At 52.9% G+C, this 21,594-nt stretch overlaps 1 protein-coding gene across 1 annotated transcript in view; it reads left to right on the forward strand.

Moving 5' to 3' along the window:
• The first annotated feature begins 2,281 nt into the window (after nt 1-2,281).
• Nucleotides 2,282-21,594, forward strand: part of GPSM1 (G protein signaling modulator 1) — a 48,258-nt gene continuing 28,945 nt past the window's right edge. The window contains exons 1-7 of the mRNA XM_065737292.1: nt 2,282-2,370; nt 17,325-17,546; nt 17,982-18,117; nt 18,417-18,559; nt 19,438-19,561; nt 20,399-20,514; nt 20,760-20,915. Of these exons, the coding sequence (XP_065593364.1) occupies nt 2,312-2,370; nt 17,325-17,546; nt 17,982-18,117; nt 18,417-18,559; nt 19,438-19,561; nt 20,399-20,514; nt 20,760-20,915 (956 nt within the window). The 5' untranslated portion in view covers nt 2,282-2,311. The remainder of the gene's footprint in view (nt 2,371-17,324; nt 17,547-17,981; nt 18,118-18,416; nt 18,560-19,437; nt 19,562-20,398; nt 20,515-20,759; nt 20,916-21,594) is intronic.

The raw sequence follows: 21,594 nt of genomic DNA on the forward strand, positions 1-21,594 counted from the left end.
AAGACATCAAGGCAGCAGGGGGATGTTCCTAGTGATCCACGTATGCTGTGCACAGCCTGCTGCTGCTCGGTACCATCCCACTGCCTTTCCCTCTGCTTTCTGTGGCGTGGCTGTCCCTGCCAGGCAGCAGGGAAAGGGATAGAAGTTAGAGCTCCTCTGTATTGATACAGCTTTGGATATTGATGATCTTCCCCGTGATCCACTCCTCCTTTTTGCAGAAGCTCTTTTTATACATAAATATCATGACTCTGCCTCCTCTCCCTCTTATCTGAGCCGAACAAACCCATTTCTTTTACCTTTCCCTCATAGGTCACACCTGAACATGCCTTTCCCAGCACGTGATGCCATGTGGGCACCATTCACCAGATGAATTCTTGGCATTTTTAAGGCAGTGGGGTGCACTCCTATCTGCACACAGGTAAGCTGCCTGTTCAGTCACAGCTCTGGGCTGTGGCTCAGGCCCAAGAACTCACAGTGAGCTTCTCAGCACAGCCACATAGAGTTAACCCAACCCACAGAAAAGTAGTGGAATTGTTTCATCAAATGAATTCAAACCTATGGTGACCCCTTGGCCACTTCTACCAGAAGAGAAAGAAGTGGAGTTTGTCAGATGATGAATTATCCATTGCAAATTCATGCATGTTAAGGCCAAAGGGGAACATTATGCTCGTCTCAGTCTGACCTCCTGCATGACCCAGGCTGCAGAATCTGCCCCTGTGCCATTAACATGTGGACACTCGTTTGCTCTGAGCTCTGTGGAGTACAGTCCATCTGGCTCCAGCCCAAACTGGGAGCTGGCCTCCACCCTCCTTTCCCCAGCTCCCTTCTCCAGCATTGTTTCTCTGCCCACAGTCACTGAGGGCTGTGCAACAAAGCACCCTCTGTCTCCTGTGCTGCAGCTGGAGGCAACGGCAGCTGCCTTTGGTTTTCTTCTTTTGCACTGGTACTGCTTGCTGGAAGAGGGGCATTTGGGGAGGCACAAACACCCCTCTGGAACTACCAAAGTCCCACAGGGCTGTTCATTTCCATGGGCTCGTGAGCAGCTACTTGTGCCAGGATGAGCATTGCCCTCAGTGAAAACACAATTCTGGGTAAGGACGCGCTGGAGTGCAGCACAGAACCCCAGCGTGGCTTGCAGGTTTGCACGTGGAGCCTCCAGCAAGCTGTGTTTTAGCTGCTTGCTCCCTTTTTGCTGAGGGGAATGGTGTACAACAGGACAGCTGTGTGCCTCCCTGAGCGAGGAGAGCTCTCAGCAGAATGCACACAGCCCTCACTGCTCTGGTTCTGTCTGCAGAGTGGAGACCGTCCCAAAGTTCAGACAGATGCAGGTTTATTTATGAGGATTATTTTGGATTTAAACACCCGATCAATTAGCTCTTGTGGTTTGCTGGCAGGGTGTTATTGATGGCATTTTCCCCCGAGCAGGATCTCTGTGTGCTCTCAGAGGGGCTTTTGAGTGGGTCCCTGGGGTGGAACATGGCTCTGCTTTGCCTCTAACCACAGGGTTGGTGGGACTGCTGGGAACAGATAATAAGCCACCAGAACCAGCCAAAGCCACAGTGTATGCCTGCACTTCTTTAGGGAGTCCACAATGATAACAATGCTTAATTTGGTGCTGCTGGATAAGCAGCACTAATTTACAGACCGGCTTCTTCTGGGTGATCCACTCAATAACTTCTATGGGAGCACTGCAGGCCTTGAAAAATAGAGGGAGCTGGACACAGGGCTTGAAGGTGACCTGCATCCAGCACCTGAGCAACTGCAGCCAGCAAAGACCCCGCTCCGTGCTGAGCAGCACAGAGCTGCTCCAGACGAGTCCAGCTCCTTACTCTACAGCCGTTACACCCGGAGCCACGGGGCAGCGACTGGGAGTGGGCAGCGCCTGTTTTGCCCGGTGGTCTCAGCGTGCAGCTCATCCCATCCACCTCCATGTGCTGCCTCTCAGCCCCATCACCTCCAGGTGCGGGCGCTGCCAGGGCGAAAGCGCTTAACCTGAGCAAGCCCGCCGGTATCTCCTCCCCGAGCGGAGCGGATGCGTGCTTTGTAGGTCAGCTCTCGGCGATGCTTCGCCCATCGGGCCGGCTGGGCACCGCACCCACCAGCGGAGGGCAGCGCTGCTCGGCCCGGCCCCACCGCTCCGCTCCGGGGGCAGCGGCAGCGCGGAGCCCACGGGCCGGAGGAAGGGGAGGAGGCGGCCGAGCCTCGGGCTGACATCAGCCGGAGAGGAGGGGCCTGCCCGCGAGTTTCTTGGCTCGGCGCATCACTTCCCGCTGCTGCCATACTCCGGTGCCCGGTGCCGGGGCCGGCGCCCATGGCGGGTGCGCCCGGAGGGGACAGCCCGGGCTCCGCCGCCCGCCGGCTCTACTCGAGGTGAGCGGGGCTGGGTGCGGGGCTCGGGGAAGGGAGCGTGGCCCCGGCAGCCTCAGCCCCCGCCCGCGGGGACCGGAGCGGAAAGGGGGGGGGGGGGGGGGGAAGAAGGCTGCGGGTGTACCGGGGTGGGGGTGCGGAGGGGGACCCGGCCTTGGGAAGCTGTTGCACGCCTGCAGAAGGAGCGGAGTGAAAGGCTGGAGGGAGGAATGCGGGGGTCAGTGGGTGTGGGGCGTGGTGGGGGTTGGGGCTGCGGGGCTCTATGGCACCAGCCCGCTGTGCCCTGTGCTAGGGGCGGTGATGCTCGGGCCGTGCCCACGGTGGGTGTTTGCTCTGCAGGCTCTTGGTTGCACTACAGGAACTCGGCTCCCTCCCCTCCATTCACACGGGGCTGGGGGAGCAGCTTCGGGCTGTCCGGTGTTTGTGCGAGGGCCGTGTCTCGCCTGTTCTCTTCACCCAGGTGAAAAATCAAAAAGTCTGAATGGGAGTCAGTTGGAGGCCTCACAGCGTTGCCTGCAGCATCGCTTACTCTGCTTGTCCTCGCCGTGCTTTGTTTCTCCTCTAGTAGTCAGAAGTGGGGACAATGCAAGATCGGGGCTACAGGGGGGAGGGAAGATTACTTGGGCTGCGTGCAGCGTGCCAGCGTGTCATCAGCTCCTTTTCCCTGCTCTGCAATAATTTTCAGCACAACTGTCGGCTTCTGCAGTGTTTACTAATTTCTCTTGATTGTGTTGTAAACAGTCTCCATCTCACTCATTAATGCCACTACAGCAGAACCTGACCTGAATGTGCATTGGGCAATTAGAGGTGGAAGGATTGTTGCCTTCCTGATGTGGAAGGCAGTGAGAGAGGGTGGGGGAGTCACGCTGGGAAAAGTCTGAGCTTGCAAGGCAAATGAGGGGGGAGCAGCTCCACTTCTGGAATGGACTTTGCTCTGGAATGGCTCCTGTTCATTTTGCACAGGTGTTTGAAGAATCACATGGAATATTGCCACTGTTTGCTGGTGGAACTTTGTGAAATCCATCTTCTGTAGTGTTGAAAGCAAGGCTGTGTTCTGTTCGTTCACAAGAAGAAAAAGCCCACGAGTTTTGTATCGCTTTCTTTTAAGGTACAATTGAAGGCACTGCTGCACAGCTGACTGCAGGCCCTGCGAGTCACCGGTGTTGGAAATAGCAGTGTGGAAATGCTGTTTTTCTTTTGTTGGTCTATGCAGTTATCTCACGAAAAGACCCTTAAAACACCGGGACAAAGCTTTGAGAACAGCTGTGTTGCTTAATAAGAGAGCTGCCTGAGCAAAAGCCATGTGGTGGCTTAGCATGTGGTGTTGGTCTGCTTGGGGATGCTGTGGACAGCTTGCTTGTAGCTTCACTGTTCATGAATGGTGCGGTCAGTCAGAGCTGAGCAGAACACTTGCTCTTTGCTTTGGGATGGGGGGTCCTTGCTGCCTCAGTCTCGAGCTGGGAGCTGGGGCCTGTGTTTCCTGCACCTTGCTGCAGGACCTTGGGCATCCCTTTTGATTCTGCCGCCCCTCACCTTGTGGGACTTGGGAGAGGAGCTCCTTCTGGTGCTGCATGTGTGAGTTTTAGGAGAGGGATGCTCCTTCTGTCTGTGTGGTGCCAAGCAGTGTGTTCTTCCTCTTACTTTGGCATCTAGGTGCTGCTGCAATATGGATAGGCATCGTCCTGGGGGGCTTGGAGGTGGGAAGTACCTGGGTGAAGGAGCTAAGAGCTGACTCCACAGCTCAGCTGGTGTTCCCTTTCTCAAGGCCAGCAGCGACAAAGTCCCAGGCGTTGGGTTTGTTCCTGCTGTTGCATAAAACAGCGTTGTTATTGTGCTGCAGCTACGTGCTGTTCATGCTCTCCCTGGAGCACATCTCAGGCCTTGTTTCCCTGTACTCTGTACTTCCAGCCCTGCTGTCCTGCCCTTCTCCAGCAGGTCCAGTTTTCTGCCACCAGAGAATAGAAAGTATATATATATATTTTTTTCTTCTGGTGTGGCTGAGTGTTTTTTGCTGTTCTGTGGTTTTTTGCACTCTAGGTAATGTCCAAATGCAAATTCTGCTTTCCTGAATAACAAGTTTGAACTTGGGTCTTACATGGCCAGAAGCCATTGGCAGCAAGCTCCTCTGGGTGGAGGGATGTCTTATTTAACTCTTGATGCTGTTCTGCTCCAAGAACAGTTCCATCTCCAAACTGCTCCTTGGCTATACCTTGTTCCCCCTCCCGTGTGCTCCCAGACCTCAAAGCCACTTCTTCGTGACAAAAACACACTGACCAGAGCTGTGAAACAAAAATACATCCTGCGTGCAGGCTGCAGGGCCTGGCCACAGAGTGGGGCTGCTGGGTCCTGGGCTGTTGATATATGTACACTGTCAGGGGGAAAGCTTTTCACTTGCTGAGCTTCTTGCTCTTTTAGGATACTTTAAGTTAAATGTTACTTGAAGGAGCTGATTTTCCTGACAGGCTTAGCAATGAAGTGGCATAAGTGGGATCTTTTTCCCTTCCACTTGCTGGAAGGCTGCTGGCATCCAGAGCCACCTCTACCTGCTGTGCACTGTGATGAACCCATGTGTAACAAACATGCATCCTGAGAGGTAACCCCTGGTGCTGCTGAGGGTGAGGGAATAAGGAAAGGCACTGCAGCTGCTCTAACAATGCTCAGCAGTGTTGTGCAACCACCTAGGGAAGGAAGTGAAAAATTATCATTGCGATGCAGTTTCAAGGGCACTATTGAATGAGCAAATAGCAGCCCAGCCTTGTACTTTGCTGGCTTGTCCTGGGGCAGAGTGACAGGGCAGGAAAGGCCTGGAGGCAGCTGTGATCCTAGCTTAGCCCCAGGAGTGGGGTGAGTTCTTAGAGCTGCTGCTTTGAGGCACTGTGCTGGGAGCCCCCAAGGTGGTGTCATGCTCCCATCCCATGTGTGCTGAAATATCTCATTAGTGTGCAATTGCTTTTTCATATTTCAGTGGCAATAAGAAGACCCCTCTGCAAGGCCACAGGTGTCAGAACAGCAGCACGAACCCTGGATGAACTGCTTGGAAGGCAGTGCTTCTATCTGCTGCCTTCAGGGTGGAAATCCACGGCTTCAAGTCTGCTACTCCTGGTTTTCCTCCAGTGAGTGCACTTTGCCCAAGGATGACAGACAGTGCAGCCACATGGCTTCTCCTTTCTTACTGAGGGTAGGAAGGATGCAGCTCAAGAAGTTTCCTCTGCTGTGAGCTGGGAGGTCTGTGCAGCTGTGAAAGCTGCTGGAATGTCTGACAGCTGATGGTCTTGTCTCCCTTCCTGCTCCTCTCTACCCCTAGCATTCCTCTGGGGGGTTCGGGGCTGATGCTTCAGCTCTGGATGCTGCAGAAGTGAGATTAAGAAGATAGATATTTTTGTACTAATAACATAACTCCATATAGGAGCCATTTTGTGTTGAGCCCTGGCTCCACGCAAGAGCAGATGTTCTCACTTGGAAACTGCTTTTAAAAATGTATGTCTGAAACACTGTGCCATCAGTCGATACACACGGTTTGCTCCCTGAGCTGCAGCAAACGCCAGCTGTGCTGTGCCCATGGGATGCAGCTCTGGGGATGTGCAGTGCTGCACATGGGGCTCCTCCTGCCCTGAGGACAGAGCTGGGGGGCTCCTGCAGAAGCAAACATTGCCCTGAGCCATGCAGACCAGGTCCTGCTGCTGAGCTGTGGTGGGAGCTGGGGCGGTTCTTTGTGCCTTGCAAAGGCATTGCTTTTGCAGCAGGATTGCAGCAGACCCAGTGCAGTGAGGCAGATTTGGCTGTGGGGCTTGTGAGCATTGTGCCAATGCAAGCAGCCATGGTGCTGTGCTCCCAAAGGGAAGCTCCAGCTCACAGCTGGGGCAGGTGAGTGCTGTGCGTGTGCTGCAGATCTGAAAACAAAACCTACTGTGTGTGTTTTGGGTGGAATGATGGTTTAGTTGTGCATGCTTAGAGGTAAAACTGAGGGTTGGCTTTGTCATGCCATTGAACTCCGTGTTCCTGTGTCTTTCTGTGGTTTGCTGGCTGCAGTGCTGCACCTACTTGGTGCCCAGGAGCTCTCCTATGATCTGTGCTGCAGTGTTGGAGTGCACAAAGAGCAGCCTCCTCTGTGAGTATCCATTCATGCCTGAGGAGAGCTGGAAAATGCCAATTAACGTTCATCTCTCTGAGGCTATTTGTTCATGACTGTCATTTGTAGTCTGTTCTGCAGTCAATGTCCTGAGCTGCTGTACCAGAGGGAGTAGGCTCGGGGGGGGCTGCATTCATCCCAGGCTTCCAGAGTTCTTACTGAACATTACTATTTCATTGCAGCCCTCCTGGGAAGTTCAGCCCATTTGTGAGGGTGAGGATCTGCGCATCCTTCAGGGTGAGGGAGAATGAGTGGGGCAAAGCTGGGAGCTGAGTGTCCTGACTCCCACTCCTCCCCTCCAGCACTTTATCACCCACCTCAGTGAGGTTAACTGTGGGTTGGAGATGCTGGGCTGGTGTTGGAGCAAGCTGTACAGCCACGGCCTTGTACTGCACGGTGTGAAGATGGGGCCACTGTTCTTCTGAACGTGGAGGGAGGACAGGAGGTTGTGTAGGAGGAAGTTATGTGCCTGGGGCACTCAATACCAGGCTCTGCCCATCTTCAAGGTGTGCCCTGCAAGTGTGTTGGGAGTGCTGCAGCCTGCGGGCTGTGTCAGTGGGAAGAAGCAGTGGGGTGAGGTCTGGTGGCCCTGGCTGCATGGAGCTCATCTCTAGCTGTAGTGGGAGGTGGAGGGAAAACATGAGTCCTTGACACCTTGGGAAGGGCTCCATTGCAGCTGAGCTCTTGTGAGGTTATCACAGCTGATGCTGTAACAGAAATCAACCCCTTTTGAAGCAGCTATCTTCTGTGGGATTTGTACTGTGTGAATGGCACTGGGGGCTGTATCTTGATGCATAATGCAGAGACCATTAGACTCTGTTTACTGCCAGGCTTTCTGCAGCATGAAGGCAGAAATATAACCCTCACTGACCAAACAAATGAGGATCTCTAGCACCATAAGAAAATTGTTTCTCTCTTCTCTCACAAATCTGTGCTCCTGGTTTCAGGGAGGAGCAGTGTGTTCAGGGCAGCCCATGGGCTGGCTTCCCATGGCAAGTGAATCGAGACTCGCACATTAAATGCAGATGGATGTCCTGGAACTGTGAGAGGCCACGTGCACCTCGAGGCATTTCCCATCCTGCTCATCCCTCTGAGTGCCTGAGCTCATGCTCTGATCTAAATAATAAACCATATGAGCTCACGATAACGTGCCCAGAATTCTAAGGCTGCAGCCCTTGGCCGGTATTCATACCGACTGCTTCCAGCAGGGCTGTGAGCCAGGGCACGCCAGTGTGAGGAGGTGGGTGACTGAGACTGTGGTTTGGTGCTTTGCTGGAGGAAAGGTGGCTCTTGTCATCTGCACTCATCCCTTTTGTGTGCACTGCTGCAGGATGCGTGCTTCCTTCCATAACACTTTTCTTGGGTGAAAAGTGGTCCTTGGCTGTGACACTGAGCCCTGGTGTCCTGCCTGCACTCAGGGGCAGAGCTCATGTGCCTGGGAGCAGGGCACTGTGTTTCTGCAGCTTTGGGAAGGGCAGTGAGTGTGTGCAGCCTCAGCTCCAGACAACTGAGTCATCCTCCAGAGCTGCTGGCTCTCCCGGAGCTGATTGCCTGAGGCGAACATGGCACAGCGACAGGAGACGTAAGTACACACACGCGTGTGTGAGAGGGAAAAGTAACGGCAAGTAACAAGATTGGAATTTAAAATTAAAAATATTAGTCAAGTCCTGTGTGCTGGAGGCTGTGGCTGCTCCTGGAGGCTGCTCGTGTTCTCCAGGGCATGGGACCTGCGTGGATGTGGTGGTGTTCCTGCGTGTGCACCTGATGTGGTGAGGAGCTCTTGTCCCCCACCTCTGTCCTCCCATTGCTGCTGCCTGGACTGTGTTTCCTGGTTCTGCCTGCTGCTGTGCCTTGTCTCTATCTCTCTGCTAGATGAAGGCATCCCAGCAGGAGCAGATTCTGCTGAGAGCACGCATTATTGAGGAGCTGCTATAAAATGAGCTCCCTTGTTTTGGGTTCGTGTAACCCTGGTGCTATTTCCTCCCCCTTCTGGCAGCATAAGGGGAGAGAGGAGCAGTGAGTTCCTCTGTGCTGTGGAGCAGTGTGTGTGCTGCACAGAGCCATTGCAATACCTGGCAGGATGTGAGCAAAGGCTCACTGGGTCTGTGGGGGGATGTCCACTGCCCATTCCTCCTTCTGGCTCCTCGGCTGTGTGCTTCTGTCAGGCAGGTAATAAATCATACAACATTAAACCTATGGCTTCCTCCTTTCTATGTGGATGTAACAAATGCTCGCTGTGCAGCAATAGGGGAGAAATAGGAAAAGTAAGAAAAGAGAATTGGATGTTAAAGGCACGAGGAGCACAGCCTCAGGAAGGTTGATTTGGAAAGGGGACACTGTTTCCTACAGAAACGGGGTTCTGCCTCCCACCCAGCAGCCGTGGCTGTAGGAGAGGTGCACAGCAGAGCAGTGCAGTAAGTGAACCAGCTGCTCCTGCTCGGAGCTGTTCTGAAGGGTCAATTGCTAGTGATGTTCTTCAGAAAAGCACCTCCTCTAATTTGGACTCTTTCTGCTGGCAGCTCCTGCCTGGGGTGCTGGCTGTGCTGTGCCCAAAGCAGCATCCCATCTCACTGCCTTGGGCAGGGTGCAGGATGCCTAGCTCATTGTTTTGTGATAGTGAGGAGGAAGTTAGTAGGGAAATTGCTAACAGGCTTGCCATATCCAAGAAACAAGTAGTTTATACAAATCCCTGCTATACAAGAGCAGTACCAGGGTCCATAACACAGCTGCAAAGACAAGCCTTGCTTCGATCTGTGAGGCAAGCTCCCAGCATTATGTGCCTGCATGCTGCTAATGTGGGGGACTGTGTTGGTGCTGGTACTGCCTTGCTGGAGCAGAGCATCGTGCACTGTCTGGCTGTGAGCAGGGACTTTCCTCCACCCTCCTGTTCCATACAGCTGTTCGTTGCTGTGCTGCCAAATGTTTCCAGGGCAGGTGCTATCTGTCCTAGCATAGCTTTGCAGAAGTGCTAAAAATTCAGGGCGATGCTCTGGAAGGAGGAACACCAGCTTGCAGAGTGCCAGAGCTCCAGGGTTTCCCACAGAGCCAGCAGACACTGATGCACAGTGCTAGACCGTGGGTCTGTTCTGCTCAGGTTGGCAAAGCAGCATGTAATTTTCACCTTGCATGTGAGCTGTGCTGCTGTGAGGCCTGGCTGGCTGGGAGTGCTGCCATGCTTTGCTTCATGGGAGTGAAGATTAAGCTGATGGTGCACGTGGGTTTTCCACAGCATCATGAGGAACCCAAATGTGGTTCTGTTGAGTCTGGGTTTGCACAGAGGGGCTGCAGAAGCTGATTGTTGATGCTGGCAGGGGCTGCTGGGACTCCCTGGAGGATGTCAGAGCTCTCATGGGAATTGCTTCCTTTCTAGACATGTGGATGTTGTGTTTAGGAAATCCAGGGGGTGCCCTGTGGCTGTGAAACAGCCATGGAGAGCAGCAGTGTCCTGTGCCTGAGCTGTCACATTGAGTTTGCAGGGCAGCTTTTGGAATGTATGCGTGTCTGGATCTATTTCTGATATCAGCTGCCCTGAAATTTTCAGGGAGAGCTTGACAATGCTTTCAGCAGTCCTCGGAGCATGGGGTAGCTGCAGGAAAATGGCACAGAATCGATGTGCTCTGCTCTGCTCCAGCGTTCCCAAGGGAGCTCTGTCCTGATGTCTGGCACGAGCTGTGCCTGCCTGCAGGACTTGGGGCAGTTAAAGTTGCTCTCTGCTATGGCTCTCTACTTTGGGCACAGCAGACTGAGATTGCTGAGTGAGAAACCACCAGGGATGGCTGCTGTGCTTGGCTTGGTGGCATTCCCTGCGTTGGATTTACCCGTGGAAGTATAACAAAGGAATTGCTGTCTCTTTGGATGCACTGCACTCAGTTGCTGTGCTCCTGCTGATCACTATTGGCAAGTCCTGCAGGAAGGAGAGGAGGGCTGTGTCTGTGCTGTTCCTGCCATTAAGGTTGTATCAAACCCCATCCAATTGGAGTGCTGGTGCTCCCGAGGTCTCTGGGTGAGCTCTGATTGCTCAGCATCTCCCTGGCTCGAAGCCTGGCAGCTCGAGAGCTGCTTTCAGAAGGATCCCGAGGGCCTCTCCTGGCACAAAGTGCTTGGCCTGGGGCTGAGCAGAGCAGCAGAGACAGGAAGGGAGCAGAACTAGTTGGCTGTAGGTTGCTGAGGATTCAGTGGAAAAAACACATTGTGAACTTCGCTATTGTTGCCTTTTACCCTGCTCCACGATGCTCTGTTTGCAGGTTGGCAGCTTATGTGGGTCTGCAGGCAGCTGTTGGAGCTGTGTGCAGGCTCAGGCTGAAGCTGCCTGCAGGTGGGGGCTGGCAGGCAGTGGTTAGCCTCGTGGTGGTCCCCATCCTTGCTGGGACTTGGCAGCATCTCATCGCTGTGCTGTGGTTTTCCTGCTCTGGGTCTGTGCTCCAAGGCAGGAGCATCTGTCAGACTGAGAGGAGGGAGAAGCCATTTTCAGTACCAAACTTGGCGTGAACACATCCCTGTGTGTCAGTGGGTGAAAGAAGTTGAGCAGCACAGGAAGAACGGGGAGTAAGCAGGTTGGCTGTCCTCATTGTATCACTGCTGGTGAGTCAACTGCTTGTAAACATAGTTGGTTTTGATATATGCTGTAATTGGAACTCCGTGTTTTGTAGCAGGAGCAGCGTGCTCATTTAAATCACAGCGTATATTTTAGTGAGAGGAAGCATTGACCCAACTGCCAAAGCAATGTTATAATGAAAAGCCATTCAGGCTGCGTGTCCTCTGTTGCCCTCTGGTTTCTGGAAGTGACTGAAGGAAATAGTGCTTTGCTTCTGGAGAAATCATCCCCAGAGTGTTGTTTTGTTGCTGCGTGATGGATTAGTTTCATTGATGGCACCAGCACTGAGCAAGAGAGCTGCATGCTCATGGAGAGCTCAGGAAGCTTTCCTTGTTGTGCTGAGAGCAGTGAGTTCGTCTGATGCATGCAGTGGCCGTGCTGCACATCCTGCTGCAGCAGAGCTCTTCCTGAGAGGGAACCTCTGCCACACTGTCCCTGTTCTGAGGCAGATTGCTTTGTCCATACCTCTCCATGGGTCTGTTCAATCAGGGTGTCAGAACGATTTGTAGTGGATTGATGTCCAAATGGTGCCTCCTTCACTATGATTTTCTTAGTCCCTGTGGAGTTGTTGCATTTTAAGTGCATTGAGTCTGGGTAGTGAGTGAAACCATAACTGCAATTCACATTTGCACCTTAATCCCATCTGAGCTATCTCCAGTGCCGACAGTAAATTACATCCCATCATGTTCCTATCAAATGTTTGAGTAATTTTGGAGTACCCAAGCTTAAACTTTTGTCTATTGCTTGTTAGAGATTTCAATTCTCAGATACCAAGGAGCAATTGCACTTTGTTCTGCTCCTGCTGCAGGATGTGCTGTGCTGGGCTCTTCCATGCAGTGCCTCCTGCAGATCCCTTATTGTGAGCCCTGGGGCTCTGTACCTGGCATCCCCTTCTCCCCTGCTCCTGCCCATCCTCACAGGTTTGCTTTTGGATGGGTGCTGCTGGGGTGGGGAGGTGCGTGGAGCTGGGAGCAGTCAGTGCTGGGTGCCTTGTGCTCTGGAGCAGGCAGTGAGGGGGGTGGCTTTGAATTGCTCTCAGTGATGCAGCTTGTTGGAGCCACGGTGAATTGAAATGGGGTTTTATTCAGCTCCACTAATCAGAGGGTGAATACAGCTAAATACAGCTGTCTTCCTCGCTGTCATATGGTATTTATTAGCAAATATGCAGTGGAATTGAAATCCTTGTGAGTACTTTGCAGCTAATGGTAGGTGGCAATTAACTGAAATGAGTACTGTTGAGCACGGATGCTACCATCAGTGAGTGGAAGAGGAGGTACAGAGCCAGCACACGGCCCAAGCAGCTTCCAGAGCACCCTGTTGTTTTCCCCTTTGGATTCCCTTTATCAAGACTGCAGTGAAAATAGCTTCTTGTGTGCCTCAGGCAGCCTGCTTCTGCCATGGGTAGCGTGGGCCTGTGGGTGAGCATGGAGAGGACAAATAGAAGTTGTCCATGCAGTGTTTGGTGAGAGCGATGCAGAGATTTGGGAAGAGTGGGTGGTTGGGGTACTGCACTGCGGCTCCTGCAGGCTCCAAAAGGAGTGTTTCCCCCATCTGAGGACCTGGATCATCACAGAAGTCCTAAAGACAGTGCAGAGGTGATTTCTATTAATGGCCCTGGTAGCTCCTGGTGCTGTTCTGCTTTTCTTCTTGCTTGGCAGTGTTCTCAGCTCTCCTGGGCCCCTCACTGCCTTCTCTGTACTGAAGATATTGCCTTGGCTGTGCACCCCTTGTGAAGGATCATTTTTTTGCTCTCAGTTCTTTCAGTATCTTGCCAGGCAGCCAAAAGGCAGCCTGCACTGTGTGCTGTCATTAGCTGCTGTCTGACAGTGATGGATGACCCTGCAAGATCTTGTTGTTAACAGCGATATCAGCCCTTCCTGTTCTTTCAGCTCTTCCTGCCTTCAGATCACAGCTATCCTCCTGAGAAGGAGTTAAGGAGGAGGGAGGGGACCTTCTGCCTGGTGTGTGTGCCAGCAGTGATGCCCACTCCCATCGGTGCAGTGTGCAGTGATGGGGCTGAGCAGTGTGCAGTGCTGTGCCATTCCCTTGTCCCCCAGCAGAACACAGTGCAGACTGCAGAACTCTCCTGTGGCCAAATGCTGGCTTTATACTTGGCCTCTGATGGCTTTTCATAAATGTGGTCTTTTTGGTGCTGTTTCTTTGATGCCTGCATTGCCCCCTGTTTGGTACCTTTTGCAAACGGAGCTGAGTGCCCCAGGAGCTGCTGTAGCTGTGTGCAGTGCTGCAGGATCTGCTTGCTGCTCCCCCTGGGAACTGTTGCTGGGACCTTCCCTGGTGCACCCAGCACTGTTCCAATTCCTACATTACAATCAGAGCCTTTAAAACTGTGTCCTTACCTGGCTGGATTTGACATGTCCAGCCATCTCTGTGTGTGTTTAGGGAAATCCATTCTGCCTTTGCTGTGAGCTGGGAAGGCCACCAGACTCTCCTGAATGCCTGTGGTCTGGGATGTGTTCTGTCACTTGGGAACCCCTCCTGATCTCTGCGGGTGGTTTGCACTCAAGGCTGGGGCAAAGCTGCTCCTTTGTTCTTCGTTGTCCACCTGTTTTTCTCCCCCATGCTGTGCTATTAGCAAAGAGGTTGCATGCACTGGGGGGAATTGCATTTACAAGCTTTGACGTCTTAGCTGTGGAAGGAAGAAAAGCAGCTCGTGTTCTGCAGCGTCACCTCTGAACCACACCATATGGCCCTGCCCGGCTCCTTCAGCTTCTCAGCAGCAATTTGCTGGCTCAGGAGGGAGTGAATCTTCTTTTCTGGAATTAAGGACGAGCAGTAGGTGTTTGCTGAGGTGGTACAGGCCCAGGCACGCTGCCTGAGTGTCAGCACATGGTGAGGGGATAGAGGGCTGTGCCTGCTCACACGGCGATGTTTAGGAGCCCAACTAACTGGGCTGGTGTGTGGATCTGCCTTCTGCTCAGCCCCAGCCCCTGGGAGCTGCTCAGATCCCTCGTGGAGCTGACAGATGAGACCTCTTCAGAGTCTGTTGAGCTGCTGTGCAATTCTGCCCGGAGATGTCCCTGTTCTGGAGCAACCCTGAGCTCCTCTCCTGATGAGCAGATGTGTGGCACCAGGAGCTCTGGCTGCAGCAGACATGGGCAGAAGCAGCTGATTGCACAGAGGCAAGGTGCTTTGGGAGACCGATTAAGAAAGGAGACAGATGCTTGCCTTGGACCTGATCATCTCTCAGGCTAATCTGGAGCCCTTCTTCTTTGGGAGCTCTTCTTTGGATTTTAGCTGTAGACTCGCCTCTCTTGTATCTGAAACCAACAGATGATAAAGTATATTGTACGTCTCAGAGGAAAGAGGACATTACTTTCTCCAGATCTTCCAAAACAAAAGCAGCACTCTTTTTCCCCTCCCCTTCCAAGGACAGCATACAGGGGAAGGAAGAAGTGTCCTATGTGAGTGAAGCTCCAGCCTCCAGCAGCTTGCTGGTAACACTGCCCAAGCAGATGGAGTGAAAACTGGAGAGCAGTGCGTGTTGGATGAATGTGAGGATGCCATCAGCCTCTTCCAAACCCCAGCTCCCGCTGGTGAGCTCTGCAGTGAGAGCTGTCTGCAGGACGGTGCCTGGTGGCCCTCAGCCCCACTGCCTCCTCCTGCCCGTGGGTTTGGAGCTCTGGGTTTACGTCCAGAAAATGCGCAAGCTGCAGAAGAAGAGGTAGGAGGGGGCTCTGTGGGAGGAAACAGGGCTCCCACTGGTCCGTCTTAGTTTATTCAAGGCTTGATCAGATTGGCTAATTGAATGGCAGGTGCCCCTCTCCTGCCGAAATCCCCCTCATCGTTTCTTGCAGTTCAGCAATGTCCTACGGAAGCTGCTGGGTGTGCGGTGGTTGGATGTGTGAGGCTGTTTGTTGCTGAACCTTTAGTTGTTTCCTGTGCCCTTTGTGTTGTGTTTCTGAGCGCTTTTAAAGCTCGTGGTGACCGTATTACGCAGCACGTTGCTTCCTGGAATTGGCCCTGGCTGTGGGAAGGGCAGGTGAGCTGCAGGAGTGGGTCGTGTTTCTGTTCAGAATTGCTGTCCCCAGCTCCTGGCCCTTCATGTGGCAGCAGAGGCTTGGCTGAGCACAGAGCAGCCTCCCTTCCCTCCCTGGTGCGCTGAGGTCCCGAACCAAGCAGTGATGCTAATTAGATAAGGCAGACATGCTGCTGAGCAGCCTGCTCAAGGACAAACAGATTTCCATTAGGCTGTGAGGGCTGTGTCACTGCAGTGTGACTGAGCACCAGGATTGCTCCTGGGCAGTGTGAGTGTGCACAGGTGTGTGTGCAGGGCAGGGCTGGGGCACACTGTGTGCTTCTGGCAGTGCAGGTGGAGGCTGAGCAAGATGCTGCTCTTGGAGCACGCATCTGGGCTGTGCTGCTGCAAGGTGTGCTGTGTTGTGGGGTGGGGAGCCATCACATTTCCAATCACACAGCAGTCGTGGTCGGTACACGGCTGCAATGCCGTGATTCAGGCAAGCTGTCCTCCAGCTCGGCTTTTAGACTACGTTGAGTGAACTCAGGCTGCTAAGGAGAACCTGGTTATTGAAATGTGAAACAGAATTATGCAAAGCATGCTCCTGTCTGCAGCCTCCCAGCTGGATCCCAGCCTCAGTTCCTGTGACAGTGACTCCATTCCCCCGTTCTGAGTCCTTTCGAGTTTCTTCTCTGCTAATTTGCCTGAATTTATTTTTGCTCTATCTTTGCTTTTGTTATTTTTCTTTCTCCAGTCCTAACTCTTCTTGGGCACTATTGTCAGTGCCTGAAAGGGGCACCAGATGCCTGCTGTAGTGATCTGCAAACCATGCATGTTGGCATGATCCCGCACTGGGCCCCTCGAACTCAACACACTGCAGCAGAAGCTCGTTCTTACTAATTTTCTTGTGGCTTGGCGCAAGGATCTGTGGAGAGGAGTTAAACATTTTTAGTACCAGCAGTCAAGCATTTTCCTTTTTCCTGTGTCAGACAGGGGTTCAGGCACAGAGCGATGCTGTGCTGGCACTGCAAGCTGCCTTCTTGCACAGAGCAGCCCCTTGGGTGTGGGCTGTGGAGGAGCTATGTGGGTTGAGGTGGGAGCTCTCAGGGGCTGTGAAACAGCTCTTTTCTCCCTGCTGTTAGTTGGTGGCTTTGAGGACCAAATTGCAATGAGATAGGGGAGGTTGCAGGGACGGGCTTGGATGTGTTGCATGGGTGGGATGCAGCTCCCAGGGCTCCGTGTGTACAGGAGGCAGCAGTGGGGCTGTGGCCATCCCACTGTGGGTGAGCATGTTGTTCTCAGTCTGCATAGCACAGCTGAGCTTCCTGCAGCACTGTTTCTCTGAGAATAGAATAAAAATCTCCTTTGGGTGTTTATCATCTTCTGTCTGACCCTTGTTTTTCTGACTCGGGACGAGCAAGCTGTAATTTCTCAGAGCAGACGTCTGCTTTTGACCTGTACAGCTTTGAGTTTTTAAAACACATGAAGCAGAAAGGAAAAAAGCCAAAAAGAGCAAAGAGAAGGCTCTGAGATGAAAAGCAGGAACACGCTGCATCCGTCCCCTTGTGGTGGGACTGACTTCTCAAATGCAAGCTCTCACACGTGTGCTCTGTCCTGGTGGCTGTGTGGCTGCTCTGAGCTCCCAGAGATGGCTGTGATGTAGCACTTGGGGCACTCAGAGGTGTTCCCTTCCCTCAAAGCAGTGGCCTCGCTCCTCTCCATGCTCACAGCTCAGCATGTGCTGCTGCCAGAGGTGTTGAGAAACACAAGGGAGGGCAGCTTGCTGGGAAGCTGATGTGCAGAGTGCTGGTGGAAAAAGTGACAGGCAGAGCAAATGGAAAGCAGCCAAGGAGCTCTGTGCAGCCCAGGGTGTCCAATGAGAAGGTCTGGGGCTTTGGCTTCCCTCTCTGCTCCCCTGGGGAAGCAGCACAGACACGAGCAGCCTGAGCGTGTGGCTTCTGTGCTGTGCACCCCCGGGGAGAGGGGCAGATGCCATGCTGTGCTCGGGGGTCCAGCACATAATGTGGGGGCTGGGAGGCACGAGTTCCTTGTTCCATTTCCTACCATGAACACAAGGGCTGCTTGCGACCTCCCACAGGTGCAGTCTGTAGCTCTGCATGCCTCTGTCTCACATGCAGGAGGTTTTCTGATGCAATGAGTAATTAGATGTATGCTGAGTTGCCCTTTTAACCCCTGCATGGTGGCATGGGCACGCTGAGGTCTAAAATCTCTAAAGGTGAGCATCTTGCTTTTGGCAGAATGGAGGCATCCTGCCTGGAGCTGGCCCTGGAAGGAGAGCGTCTGTGTAAGGCAGGGGACTTCAAAGCTGGGGCAGCCTTCTTTGAAGCAGCAGTGCAGGTGGGGACAGAGGACCTGAAGACTCTCAGTGCCATCTACAGTCAGCTGGGCAATGCTTATTTCTACCTAAAGGAGTACTCCAAGGCCCTGGAATACCATAAGCATGACCTCACACTGGCCAGGTAAGTGTGTTGGCCATTCCTCATCCTAATCAGAATTTGAGCAGAGGAAGATTCTGTGGTGTCTGAGCCCAACAGACTGAGGGAACCTGTCCTAGAAATAAGGATCCAAGCTAGTTCTGAGGCATGGAATTCACTGTCATATAAATAACTCAGGAGGTGGAGGAAGGGACATGGAGGAGGATATTTGGAGCAAGAGCAGGGCAGTGTCTGATTCTTCCCTCCCTGAGCACTCATGGGAAGGACACCTGAAGTCATTGATGTTCCTCAGCTGAGAAAGCAGAACAGTGACCAAGAGTGACACTGGAAGCTCTGACACCTGGACATGGTGTCCACACTGTGCAGTGTTTGCTATAACATGAGTTTTGCCCCCAACAGTTGGTGAATAAATGTCTGTCAGATCGTTAATACCTTTCCCTTGATTGGGTCATCTTGTAGGACCATCGGGGACCGCATTGGAGAAGCCAAGGCGAGCGGCAACCTCGGGAATACCTTGAAAATACTTGGGCAGTTTGATGAAGCTGTTGTTTGTTGCCAGAGACACTTGGACATTTCTCAGGAGCAAGGAGACAAGGTAATTGCTTCGTGGCATCTAGCAGGAAACATTTCCTATCTTAGAAAATTTATCCTCCTTCAAGCCCCAGCAAATGGTGATGCGGTGGAGGTGAGCTCTGGAAGGAGGTGGGATGTCAGATTCTCCCTTCTGACTGCGTCTGATGCTGCTGACAGAAAAAGCTGGCATGGCAGTGAGGGTGGGAAAGGAGAACATGAGCTCCCTGGCTTTGGCTGAGCATCTCTGCCCAGCAGTGGAATGGGGCCATGTTGGGGTGGGGAAAGTAATGCCTCGCTGCACCTTGTTCTTCCTCCATTTAGGTAGGTGAAGCCAGAGCACTCTATAACATAGGAAATGTTTACCATGCAAAGGGAAAGCATCTATCTTGGAACATGGCCCAAGACCCGGGCTGCCTGCCTCAAGAAGTCAAGGAGACGCTACAGAAAGCTTCTGAGTACTATGAGTAAGTATTCAAGCATGGGCACCCCCTTGTGCTGCAGGGAACTGGCATCAGTCGCTGATAAAATGCTTCTAACAAGCAGAAATATTCCTCCAACCATGAGGGGCCGAGGCAACGAATCCTTCTCAAGGAAGGCAAGGGAAGGACTACATACTTTTATAAAACTTAAACTCAGACTTTTCCTAGTACTGCCTCTATAAAGGACTTTGCAGCTGAAGTTTGCATGCACTGAAGTTCAATAGTCTGCTCCTTCTGAGAGCTCTGTCTGGGAGGAGAGCTGCAGCCCCTGCTGCTCTCTACTGGCCTTGGTGAGAATGGATCTCTGCACATCCCTTGCTGCTGCCACAGTCCTGCTCCTCCCGAGGGATGAGGCTTTCCCCTTGAAGCTCTTTTTTCCCTTGGAAGGGATCTGTAGTTCATCCTGTTGTAACATCCTTCCCTTTCTCAAACAGGTGGGAAGTTCGCTCTGATGTCCAGCACAGGAAGGTTACTGCCTGACTTGCTTTTAGGCTAATGGTTTTCTCCTCCTACCTCAGCTTTGTTTCAGTAACACAGGTGTTTTTTTGAATAGCCTTTTTATATGAAGAGTGTGCCAAGATCTTGTATCTGTCTCCTTGTACCTGAGGATGTGTTAGTGCTGGTTTATGGCTCGCTAGCCTTTCCCCAGCAAGTTGCAGCCAGTGATTAGACTTGTGCCAGTCAAGAGCTCTGTGCTTCTCTGTGTGTGCTGGGAAGAACCAGAACAAGGGAATCTGGGTATTCCCTTATCCCCAGGTTTGTTCCTGCCCCACTGGGGGTAATCTCCCTCTTCCAGTGCTCATAGCAACCATCATGCTGTGAGGTGGCTGTGGGAGGACCAGTATCACTCTGCTTCTTTGCAGGAGGAACCTGTCCCTGGTGAAGGAGCTGGGGGACAGAGCTGCACAGGGCCGTGCTTATGGCAACCTTGGCAACACCCAGTACCTGCTTGGCAACTTCAGCGAAGCCATCGCCTTCCACAAGGAGGTGAGAAAGCATGTGGGGATCTTGCCAGGGGCTGGGAGTGCTGACAGGGAGCAGCCTTTCTTCTCAACTCTCTGGGGCACAGACCCCATGTGTATGTCAGCCTTGATGAGCTGTGCTGCCTCTCAGAGCAGTGCCTTTCTGCATTCCTCATCAGCACCTGATGAGCAGCACGAGAGAAGGGTGCTGTTGGCTTGGAAACCAAGGGAGATTTCTAAGGGCAGTTTGCAGCTGGGCCCAGGGAAGGCTTTTCTGTGCTTAATTTATGTCAGTCTAAATTTTAATAAATGCAAGCCGTGAATTTAATTAAGCTGCTGAAAGAGCTGCTGATCAGGAATAATTGTTGTTTGCAGAGCACAGCTACTTACTGTGAAGCTTCACGGAGGGGTGAGATGGCACAGTCCCTGCCCCAATTCAAACACATTCATTCTCACTGAGAGCTGACACTGTTTCTTTCGAAGTGGGGTGTGCTGAGCACATTGAGCGGTCAGACCCAGCCAGAGCTGCTCTGGTTTTGTTTGAGAAGGCAGTGGGGGCAGCAGTGCTATGGGAGATGGTGCTTGAAAGGGGCAGGACAACTCTGTGCAGCTCCTGCAGCCAAACAGAGCAGGCTGGGGTGGGAGCTGCAGGAGGATGAGCCTCTGCTCCAGGTCCTTCCTGATGCTGAGTTGCAAAAGATGGAGAGATTTCCTGCTGCATCCAGCTCTGATATACACGTGCACTCCTGTGTTGCTGGATGTGAACTCTTGCAAAACAAGAAGTTAATCTCCCTGCAAAGTTGCTGTTTAAGAGAAAGCTGACAGTGGCCAGCCTGTGCTCACTGATCTGTGTCTGCTGCAGCGCCTGGCTATTGCTAAGGAGTTTGGGGACAAAGCAGCTGAGAGGAGAGCATACAGCAACCTGGGCAATGCACACATCTTCCTTGGGAGATTCGACATCTCTGCTGAATACTACAAGTAAGTGCCAGGAGTCAATGCAGACTTGGGGAGGATTTTTCCCTGCAAATCCCCGGTGGATTCATAGTCCCATGGGGGGCTGACAAGGGACATGGTGGCCAACTGCCTGTGTGGTGCTGGGCAGTGGTAAGCAAAGCCACCACCTGCCAGCTCTAACTCCTTGAACACCAAAGCTGTGGCTGTCCTGTTGCCCTGAGGACTGCCCTGCAATGACCAGCTCTCTTATCTCCACCCGTCCCGGGCAGGAAAACACTCCAGCTCTCCAGACAACTCAAAGACCAAGCAGTAGAAGCCCAGGCTTGCTACAGTCTCGGAAACACATACACGCTGCTTCAGGACTATGAAAAAGCAATTGAGTACCATCTAAAACACCTGGTGATAGCACAGGAGCTGGGAGACAGGTAAGGGAGTGCCTCCGGGGCTGGCTTCTCTGCTCTGGTGGGCTCTGAGCACTGTCTCATCTCACTTATCTGTTGCTGTGCGCTGCTGGAGCTGAGGAATAGCAATGTGTGGTACTGAAGGTCTTCAGCACTCTCCCAGGATGCGATCCTTGGTCCTATCGTTGGTCAGGGAGGTACAAGTGCTGCAAATGAGACCTCTATCATCCTGCTGAAACCCAGAGATCATGTCCTTATGGCTGTGCCCACTTGTTCAGCATCACTGGGAAGCAGAGCGTCCTCCACTAGATGGAGCAGAGACACAAAGATGTGAGTGCTGTGGCACCGTCAGGGCAATATCTGCTCGGGGAAGATCTAATCCCACCCAGGGGTGAATCATGCTGTGGGGGTGCAGCCTGTGGGCTCCTGCATTTCTGGGAACACGCCCCGTGAGCAGAAGGCATTGAACTGAGTGACAAGAAAAATGTTTAAGCACTGATCAACCCGCCCCAACCTCTGAGGAGGGAGTTGCAGTCACGCTGAACCTCCCCCCGCGCCCCCATGTGCTTTTTTTATCCCTTCACCCCCCACATCTGCACGTTTGCAGAGCTGAGCAGGCTGTGCCGAGCAGTCGGGCTGTGCTGCAAGCAGGTGCTGGAAGTGGAGGCACCTGTGTGCTGGGTGAGGGCTGCCCAGTGACGTG

Source organism: Cyrtonyx montezumae, unplaced genomic scaffold (genome assembly GCF_038088225.1).
Source record: "Cyrtonyx montezumae isolate F1298 unplaced genomic scaffold, pur_monq_1.0 scaffold_20, whole genome shotgun sequence".
Lineage (NCBI taxonomy): Eukaryota > Metazoa > Chordata > Aves > Galliformes > Odontophoridae > Cyrtonyx > Cyrtonyx montezumae.